The sequence below is a fragment of the Ambystoma mexicanum genome, chromosome 14, assembly GCF_040938575.1.
Source record: "Ambystoma mexicanum isolate Mex_15411 chromosome 14, UKY_AmexF1_1, whole genome shotgun sequence".
NCBI classification, from domain to species: Eukaryota; Metazoa; Chordata; class Amphibia; order Caudata; family Ambystomatidae; genus Ambystoma; species Ambystoma mexicanum.
The window spans coordinates 642,347,029-642,357,021 of NC_090940.1; the positions used below are offsets into that span (position 1 = coordinate 642,347,029).

The 9,993-nt window shown below is 47.0% G+C and overlaps 1 protein-coding gene across 1 annotated transcript; it reads right to left on the minus strand.

Moving 5' to 3' along the window:
* Window positions 1-2,846: 2,846 nt before the first annotated feature.
* Window positions 2,847-5,753, minus strand: LOC138527234 (golgin subfamily A member 6-like protein 26). Its single transcript, XM_069638349.1, has one exon. It carries the CDS (start codon window positions 5,751-5,753, stop codon window positions 2,847-2,849), a length of 2,907 nt encoding a protein of 968 aa, XP_069494450.1.
* Window positions 5,754-9,993: the final 4,240 nt, after the last annotated feature.

The following is a 9,993-nucleotide window of genomic DNA, read 5'->3' on the forward strand; positions in this document are numbered from 1 at the left end:
GTAGATTTCTTCGCTTCGTCGTCTTTTTTCCCATAACCAGCACTTTAGTTTTTGTTATATTGATTTCGAGATTATTAGATTTCATGTATCTAGCCAGATTTTCCAATTTTCTCTGTAAGCCGATGGGCGTCTGATCGATGATAATGGCATCATCTGCATATAACAACCTCGAAATACTTCTTTTGCCAATTTTGGGAGGGAAGCTTCTTATCGTTTCTTCCTCTTGTTGGTAATCTCCCAAGAAGGTTATAAACAAGGCCGGGGCTAACGGACAGCCTTGTTTAACGCCGCGCTGGACCATTATCTCATCGCTCAGGGCGCCTTGTTTGCTTAGTTTCACTCTGATCTTTGTCTCTTTGTGCAGTGCTATTATGGGTCCCGTGATAGATTTTGGGCATTTCCATTTCTCTAGTTTAGACCATAGCTTTTCCCGGTCGATTTTATCGAAGGCTTTCGATAGATCTACGAAGGCCAAATAGACACAGGGAGCTCCTTCTCTCACTTTTGCTTTCAAAATTTGAAGTATTAGAATGTTAATGCTTGTACTTCCATTTTTTTGAAAACCAGTCTGGAAGATATCAAAGCACGGCGCCTGCCTTGCCCAGGTTCTAAAGTGGGTTAGTAGCTGTGATGCGTATATTTTTCCCACAATATCTAATAGGGCTATGGGTCTGTAGCTTTCCGGATCTTCTCTTTTGCCCTTTTTATAAATCGGCACTATTATTGCCTTTAACCACGTTTCTGGGACCATTTTTGTTTGAGCACAGTGTGTGAAAATTTTGCTTATAATTGCTGCCCAGGCTTTCGGTGCTTGCTTCAGCTCGACGTTAGTCAGCCCATCTGGTCCTGGGGCCCTTGATGTTTTCAAGTTGATTATGATTTTTTCGATTTCTTCGGGATCTGCTACGTCTACCCATGGTGTTATGAGATTGATTTTTTGGGGTGGTTCTCGCGTCTCTGGTAGTTGGAATTGAGTCGTTAGATATGTTTTCCATCTTTTTTCCTCGACCGCGTTCGTTGAATCTGTTTCTTTTGCAGGATTAGATGTTTTGATTATTGACCAAAAGTCACTTGATTTCTTTGAACTGAGGCATTTTAGCATATTTTCTGCATCTTGCTGGTAGAGTTGTAACCTATATTGTTTTACCCACTGTTTATAGTTCTTCAACTACCTCTTCCATTTTTCCCAATCTTCTTTTTTTGCATTGTTTCTCAATCTCCTGACAATTTTTCTTTTTTCCACCACCAATCTATCGTATACATGCGGGTTGGTCGATTTCTTTTTCAATTGACTTCCCACAGGTTTTCTAAATGGGATCAGTAAAGGTAAATAATTCGGTCGATTTGTCTCTTGCGTTTTAGTTAAGTCCGACAGCGCGTATTTTTCTGTTATTCTTTTAATCTCTTCTTCGTTCAAAGAAACTCTTGATTGTTGTTTATTTACATCCAAGTTATATTTGTATCTTGGGTTTTGTAGATGGTTGCCTATCCATTTGCATGTTAACATGTTATGGTCGCTCTGTGTTGTTTTAATGACTTTATACTCCTGGATCCGTGTTGTCAGTTCAGTTGCCACGTATATGTAGTCCAAGGTAGCGTTCAAGTTCGAATTTTCCCAGGTTGGAATGTTCTTTTGTTTTGGGAACAATTCGGCGACGTTGTGAAGGTTTCTAGATTTGATCATGGCTCTCCAAGCTTTTCCTCTCTCTCGCGTGGCTTCTCTGGATGTTCCTCTTTTTATCACTTTGGTCCACTCTCTGCAGTCCGCGTTTAGATCTCCACACACTATGTAATAGGCACTCTCGTATTCTGTGTGTAGATAGTCTATAAGGTCTTACATTTTTGTGCAGTATGATTTAGTTGTAATTTTTAAGGGGTTCCAATAAGTGTTTATTATAATTATTTGATTAGTGAACCTTTTCTTATGTCCTTCCCGTTGTTCCGTCCATGCGGTCATCAGGACAAGCGTTTCGTAGGATTCGTGCAATTTTATCGGTGTTGACAACCCTACTCCCATTTTTATCGCTGTTAGCAGACCAGATGACGGACGTCCAAAAGTTCCTCTGACTGCTGGTGAAATTTCCATTGCAAAGCCATCTAAGCTAGGTTTCGCTTGAAGCCACGTCTCTTGGAGGCATATAATGTCTAGTTGACCTAGATCAATGGTTCCAGGTCTAGTTAGATGAACATGCCCCCTTGTATTCCATGAACCAAGTGTGAAGCTTGTCATTTCGTCTTCTGTTTCTTCATACCCTAAACTCGTTGTTGTGGATGTCGAAGTTTGTTTTCGTTGCTAATTTTCAGAATTCAAATTGAGTACCGTTTTTATCCAGGCCACCGGTCCAGTTCCTGGTGCCTTGGTTTTTATTTTCGCCAGAACAGGCTTTCCCCACTTCACCTTTCCACCCGAGGGACATCTATGTCTCGGACTTGCTTGTTGTTTATCGCATCTGGTGACCCTTCTGAATCGGTGTCTAAGGTTACTTGTCTCTGTTCCCTGTTGCTCATTTCTTCTTTGTCCGTAAAGTTTGTTATTCTCATCACTGGTTCTTTTATGGTATTCTTTTCGATGTTTATCGTGTACGTAAGCTCTTTCCCTGCTGTAGTTGTCCACTTCCTGGTTTTTTCCGATTCTATTGCCTCGGTAGCACTCGTCTGTGCGTGATGTATAACGGTTTTTCCTTTCGCCTTGTCGATTGAGATAAGAGTCTAATTTCCCTGTTTGGTTATCTGGAGTTATTTCAGTTAATTCAAGCCCATTTTCTTCCATCTCTCTGCCTACAATCTTGTCCATTTTTTGTACACATTCTTCTTTCAAATGGATATATGCCTTTGCGGTTTTTCCTCTATGATAGGGTTCCACTAACATGATGTCTTCTGTCCTTATTTTTTTTTAAGGACTGCATTGTGCTCATTATTTTCAGAAATGTCCTCCTGTTCAGAATCATGTGACCTCTGTTCGGATCTACTTGGGTGACTTTGAATATCCGTACTTGTTTTTCTATTTTATTTGTTCTTGCTTTGTCATTATTGTCATTTGATTTTTTGTTTTCTTTTCGGTGTATCGGTGATTGTCGTCTTTGTTTGTGATCTCTTGAATAATTATCGATGTCTTCCTTTTTTTCTTCTTGTATTTCCTTTTCAGGCTTTTGTTGTCTTTCTATATTTTTTTGTTTTTTCATGACTACTAACGTTGGTTTTTCTTGTGCTCTTTCTTGTTGTTCTAGTTCTTGGTTATCCTGGCTGACCTCAATGACTGAATTTTCCGAAGCCGTCTCCCAATGTTGAGATATATTCATCATATTTGTATCGCACATGAAGTCTTCTGTCGATCGTGGGGAGCTCATCTTCTTCTCCTTTATTACCCTTTCTTGCGTATCTCTTTGGCTATCCTTTCGACTCTTTTCTTTTTGTTTGTTTGAGTCTTGCTGGTTTACCTTTTCTGCCCTCACTTGGTTCTGCGCTTTTTCTTTGTTGGTTAGTTTTAGTAGGACTGGAGGTTTTTTCTTAGCCTTAATACAAAGTCCCGATTTAATTGGGTATGGCTGTTGACCACTTGAACATGGATCCTTCTCCTCCTTATCTCTATGACTTTCTTCCTTCCTTCCCACCGAATCCCCCTTTTGTCTATCCCGATGGGATTTTCTGATTTTTTCTTCTTCTTGATTTCTCGTCATGTTTAGGCTCCTGATTTGCTTTTTTAACTCCTCCACTTCTTTTTCCCAGTCTTTTTGGTGATCCATGGTCTTGCTTTCTGTTGATGTCATGCAGTTTTCTATGTGTGTAATTTTTGCAGACATCGATGCTAATATCGAAGTGTTGTCTTGAATTCCTTCTTTAATTGCCTCGTATAATTTGCAATATGGAGCTAAGGCAATTGTTATGGCTGACATGATGGTCATGAGATCTGTCTTTTTATTTGGTGTTTCTTTCTGCGTTGGAGTAGTTTTTTCACTCAGCCTTTCATTGTTTGTTAATTTTAGCATGTTGGGTATTTTTCTCGGGGTTTCCATTGCTTCCATAAGAAGACTTTCACTCAGCCTGATTTTGTGTACTTCTGTCTCTGGGGACATTTGTTTTGTTGTATCTGCCCCACTCTCTCTTAATTGACTCTTATCGTTTGTTGCTCTTACATTGACAGGTGTCTGTTCTTGTTGGCTTGGTTTTAATTGCCCTTTCGACCAGTTTGGCTGCAGATCGATTAGCCACGAGTCTTTCTCTTGTTGTGTTTGTTTAGGGAGGGTTAAAACTTCTTCTCTGATAGATGCCTGCGTGTTTGTTAGTGGCTTTCCTTGTGTTCCATTGTTACTTTCTTGTAAGATATCGACCATCTTGTCAGTCTGTTGGCTTTTTTGGCTGCGTTCTTCGTTTCCTAGTATTTTTTCTTGTTGTTCTTTCAACATACTCTGTCTTCGAAGTTCATCTCTTTCTACTGTTTGACGTCTAATTTCTAAGGCCGCTTTTCTTTTCTCCATCAGAGCTTTCGTTAAGTCCGAATTCAGTGTGTCTTCCTGGGCTATTTCTGGTTCTAGTAGATGATGTCTAATTCCTGGTACTGGGTCCATCGCCGCCTCTAAGATTTCAGCATCAGATACCTCAATTTCTGAGTCCCGTTTCCGTTTCTGTTGGTTGAAGAAAAAAGCTTTTAAAGTTCCTGAAATCAAGGGTGGTGGGTGTCCTTTATTCTGCTTTAAACGACTGCTTTCTCCTGTCAGGTTTACTATAGCTACTTTCTCGTGGTTGTATTTAGTTGTTTTTGTTACATTGCTATTTTCTTTATTTTTTCTTAGCCACTCTGTTTTGTTTAAGTGTTTTCCTTTTTTCTGTTTCGCCTTTTGCTCTTTTCTCCCCAGCTCCATGTCCGAGTCTGAGGACGTAGATTCACTTTCTTGCGAACTTGAGTCTGTTCCTCCTTTTTTATTTGCTTCTGTATTGGTGATATTTACCTGATCAACGATATTGTTTTTTTCACTTACTATTTTTTCTTTGTCCTCTTCGTTTAGAGTCACATTTTTTTTCTTTGTTGCTGGTATCTCGGTAATTTCTATTGGGTTCAGTGCACTGTGGATCAGAGCCCAGGCTAAATTCACCCTAATTGTCTCATGTGATCTTTCCTGGATTTTCTGGTTGTCAAGGTTTTCTTCATTTGAGAATTGGACAGACCCCTCTTCCCTCTCCGCGGTGATCCCTGTCGTTTCTCCTGCTTCCAACCCATGTTGCTGGTCCTCCTCGCTGCACCTCGTGAGCGTCTGTGCGTGCGACTTTCCCCTGGCGTCAGTGTCGCTGAAAATCCGTTGAGGGTCCGTCACTGTCGGCCCTACGGCCGCCAGTGCTGGAAACCCACTCGCCCTGCCGGCGGAACTCGGAATGTTGGGTACCTCTTGCCCTGGTAAGTGGTTTTTTTCTATAGACAACTTTTCATGTGATTTGTACTGTTCATTTAGTTCGTGCACCGCAGAGGGAGGGTTTATTTCATTGAATAATTTCGTCCCCGATAAGGCTAACTTTCCTGCCTCTTTTGCAAGAGCCTTCCGGCGAGCTTTTAGGGCTTGTGTTACTCTGCTCATTGCCTGGGTTCCTTCTTCGCTCCCGACAGATTTTACTTTTGGCTTTTTTGGGGGGGATTTTTCTGCTTTGTCGCTCCTCAGCCAGCGCCGGGATTGTTCATTGTCCGTATAAGGATCGCCGGTTTCTCTAGCTTTTTCTGGGATTTCTTCTATTTCTCCTTCATTGAGGCTTTCCAGATGGGCCATCTATGCAGTGTTGCGTGGACCGTTACTTGCACTCGTCGAGGTCCGGACCATGCAGCCTTCTCTCCTGCGGACTCCCATTGTGCTTTTCTAGTAAAGTTCGAACACAACCCTGAGTCCGAGGGGTAAATCAATACGGGGTTCTATAGATACGGAACCTCTCCGGCGGGTTTAGATGCTGGACTGACGTGAGTTGGTATTCAGAGTGGGGATCAAAGAGATATTTTCTCCACAGTCTCCCCAAATTGCGGTAGCGCACACCAGCGCCAAACAGCCGCACAACAGCCGGTGGGCTTGCCTCCGACGGGCTTACCGCCGCAAGGGTGGTAGCCTCAGTGCTTTAAGGTCGGGTGATACCACGTGATAGGTCACGTGGGAAGGGTAGCTCCGCCTCCTCCTCCTGGAAGCGAACGGATGCCGTGAAGAGCCTCTGACCAGCTCGCAATGCCGGTTTCCCTGCTCCACAACGTTCGCTTGTCAAAAATGGTTCCTCTCAGGTACACAGCACTCGCCACTCAGGCGGCAGCCTCAGTGCTTTAAGGTCGGGTGATACCACGTGATAGGTCACGTGGGAAGGGTAGCTCCGCCTCCTCCTCCTGGAAGCGAACGGATGCCGGCAAGAGCCTCTGACCAGCTCGCAATGCCGGTTTCCCTGCTCCACAACGTTCGCTTGTCAAAAATGGTTCCTCTCAGGTACACAGCACTCGCCACTCAGGCGGCAGCCTCAGTGCTTTAAGGTCGGGTGATACCACGTGATAGGTCACGTGGGAAGGGTAGCTCCGCCTCCTCCTCCTGGAAGCCAACGGATCCCGGCAAGAGCCTCTGACCAGCTCGCAATGCCGGTTTCCCTGCTCCACAACGTTCGCTTGTCAAAAATGGTTCCTCTCAGGTACACAGCACTCTCCTCCTGCCCCAGGTGTCCTCCTAAGCCTTCTTGATAGGCCTTTCCCCCCCAGACAGCTACAGTCCCACCTCCTTTCAGAAAGCCTTGCTGAGAGGCACTAACTATGAATGACCTCTGTGCCACAAAATGCACACACAGACACATGCATGCGCGTGTATATGTGAGCATGCAGCACAACACAACGTGACGCAGGTGCGAATGTGCACAACACATGCATGCCCATCCAGCTACGTGTGTAACCACATGCAATTACACACATGTGGCTAGGAAACATTCACACTTGCACACCATTGCACACACACACATCCACATAGTTACGGCCTTGCCTCCTGGGGATGCACTCTTCCTATATCACCAGCGCTCTCCCAGGACCCCCCTTTCGCCCCTAGCTATATGCTATCAATACATCAACTCACCTGTGCCTTCAAGGCGAGCTACAGGACTGATTTCCCATGTGACACCGGGGGATAGTACAGTGCGGGTAGTTTTGTCTTGCATTTTGACACAACTCTTTTTTTCAAATCACTTTCCACATGGCCTCTAAATACTGACAGTTTAATTGTAGTGTTCCTGCAAAGCGGCATGGACTGGGAAGCAAATGCTCTGGAGTTTCTTTGCATACTTGACGTTTTGGAACCGCATTGACCAGCATGCAGGGGTGGACTGGCCTGTAGGGAGCTCCGGAGATTTCCCGGTGGGTCTCTGCACTCTGGGCAGGAGGGACTGGCCTATAGGGAACTCTGGAGATTTTCCGGTAGGCCTCTGCACTCTGGTCAGGGGTGGACTGGCCTATAGGGAACTCTGGAGATTTCCTGATAGGCCTCTGCACTCTGGGCAGGGGTGGACTGGCCTATAGGGAACTCTCTGGAGATTTCCCAGTAGGCCTCTGCACTCTGGGCAGGGGTGGACTGGCCTATAGGGAGCTCTGGAGATTTCCCAGTAGGCTTCTGCACTCTGGGCAGGGGTGGACTGGCCTATAGGTAACTTTGGAGATTTCCCAGTAGGCCCCTGGACTCTGGGTAGGGGTGGACTGGCCTATAGGGAACTCTGGAGATTTCCCGGTGGGTCTCTGCACTCTGGGTAGGGGTGGACTGGCCTATAGGGAACTCTGGAGATTTTCCCGTAGGCCTCTGCACTCTGGGCAGGGGTGGACTGGCCTATAGGGAATTCTGGAGATTTCCCAGTAGGCCTCTGCACTCTGGGCAGTGGTGGACTGGCCTATAGGGAACTCTGGCGATTTCCCAGTAGGCCTCTGCACTCTGGGCAGGGGTGGACTGGCCTATAGGGAACTCTGGAGATTTCCCAGTAGGCTTCTGCACTCTGGGCAGGGGTGGACTGGCCTATAGGTAACTTTGGAGATTTCCCAGTAGGCCCCTGGACTCTGTGCCCCTTTTGTGTGGTTATCTATTTTATTTCCATGATGCAGTGTGGGATATATGCCCTGAGCGGTTTCCTGCCCCGTGCAGGGACTCCGCCTCCCTCTGGCCCGCAAAAATTTGATGCGGGCTGACCCGTTCTGCCCGCTCTTTTGCATTTGAAAAGAGCTGGCAGGGTACCTCTGCATGGCCGGTAGTGGCTGCTGCCCATTAGAAATCACTGCTGTTCCTGTTGGCGCCCACAAGGCTGCTCCAAGTGAGTTCATAGCATCATGTCAGCATCCACATGCATGACACAGCATCACGTCCGTCAGAGTCCACATGCATGACACAGCATGTCAGAGTCCACATGCATGAAACATCATCACGTCAGAGTTCACATGCATGACACAGCATCATGTCAGAGTCCACATGCATGACACAGCATCACGTCAGCGTCCGCATGCATGACAGCATCACGTCAGCGTCCGCATGCATGACAGCATCATGTTAGAGTCTGCATGCATGACACAGCATCATGGCTGAGTGATGGCTAGACCACAGAAACAGAGCCACAGTCTCACTGTTTCCAATGCACAACCCGTCGGGTCCAAATTGAACTTCCACGTGGTGGCTTTCAAGAGTTTGGATGGTCCTCACTATTCCCTAGAGATTCCCCCCTCCAGAAGGTTCTGGAAGCCTGGCGTATTCACTATTGCAGGGATCTGCCTTTTCCTGGGCGCTGTCCCTGAAAGCACCGCCCTCTCCAGTAGCTGCAGCGATGAGGTCACCCGTTCTCCCAGGCATTGGAGTGGAATGCAAAAGGAGCGCTCCAGGGTGAGTGGCGGGGTGACTCACCCCACAAAGACCATGAACGATTCCCAATGCCTTCTGCAGCGCCGGGCGGCACTGCCAATATCCAGTCTGACGGAGGACGAGCGCGGGGCTAATTAAGAGAACGGAGACAGGACTCCTCCACATTCGGCCTGCGCTGCTCAGTCCACGGGGGCGGGGGTGCTTTCAATATTGAGCGGCATAATATTGTCATTTCACCAGAAAGTTCAGACCTGATGATAGGGTCGGGTGGGGTGTGCCAGGGTGAGGGTGGTGGAGCGATGCAGAATGCTTGCTGACTCACCTCCCACAACACAACGCATGGCGCGACACCTTCTTTTTGCAGGATACTGATTGGCTGGCAAGCTCAGCATTCTGGCTAATGAACAGAGTGCATGGGCTCGGCCAGGATACTGATTGGCTGGCAAGCTCAGCATTCTGGCTAATGAACAGAGTGCATGGGCTCGGCCAGGATACTGATTGGCTGCTGGCTAATGAACAGAGTGCATGGGCTCGGCCAGGATACTGATTGGCTGGCAAGCTCAGCATTCTGGCTAATGAACAGAGTGCATGGGCTCGGCCAGGATACTGATTGGCTACTGGCTAATGAACAGAGTGCATGGGCTCGGCCAGGATAGCGATTGGCTGGCAAGCTCAGCATTCTGGCTAATGAACAGAGTGCATGGGCTCGGCCAGGATAGCGATTGGCTGGCAAGCTCAGCATTCTGGCTAATGAACAGAGTGCATGGGCTCGGCTAGGATACTGATTGGCTGGCAAGCTCAGCATTCTGGCTAATGAACAGAGTGCATGGGCTCGGCCAGGATAGCGATTGGCTGGCAAGCTCAGCATTCTGGCTAATGAACAGAGTGCATGGGCTCGGCTAGGATACTGATTGGCTGGCAAGCTCAGCATTCTGGCTAATGAACAGAGTGCATGGGCTCGGCCAGGATACCGATTGGCTGGCAAGCTCAGCATTCTGGCTAATGACCGTTCCAGGGGGCCTGCTATGGGCATCCAGGGTGCCGCATGGCCAGGGTGCAGAGGCACTGGCCCTAGACTGCACCTTCCATGTTAGCCGCACTGCCTCTCATTATGTTGGGGGAGGGGGGGATGTTTGCTGGCCTGCACCACTTTACTGTCCATCTGGCT

Bases quoted from the DNA above. Each gene is read 5' to 3' on its own strand.
- LOC138527234 (XM_069638349.1), bottom strand. From the start codon at position 5,753: ATGGCCCATCTGGAAAGCCTCAATGAAGGAGAAATAGAAGAAATCCCA.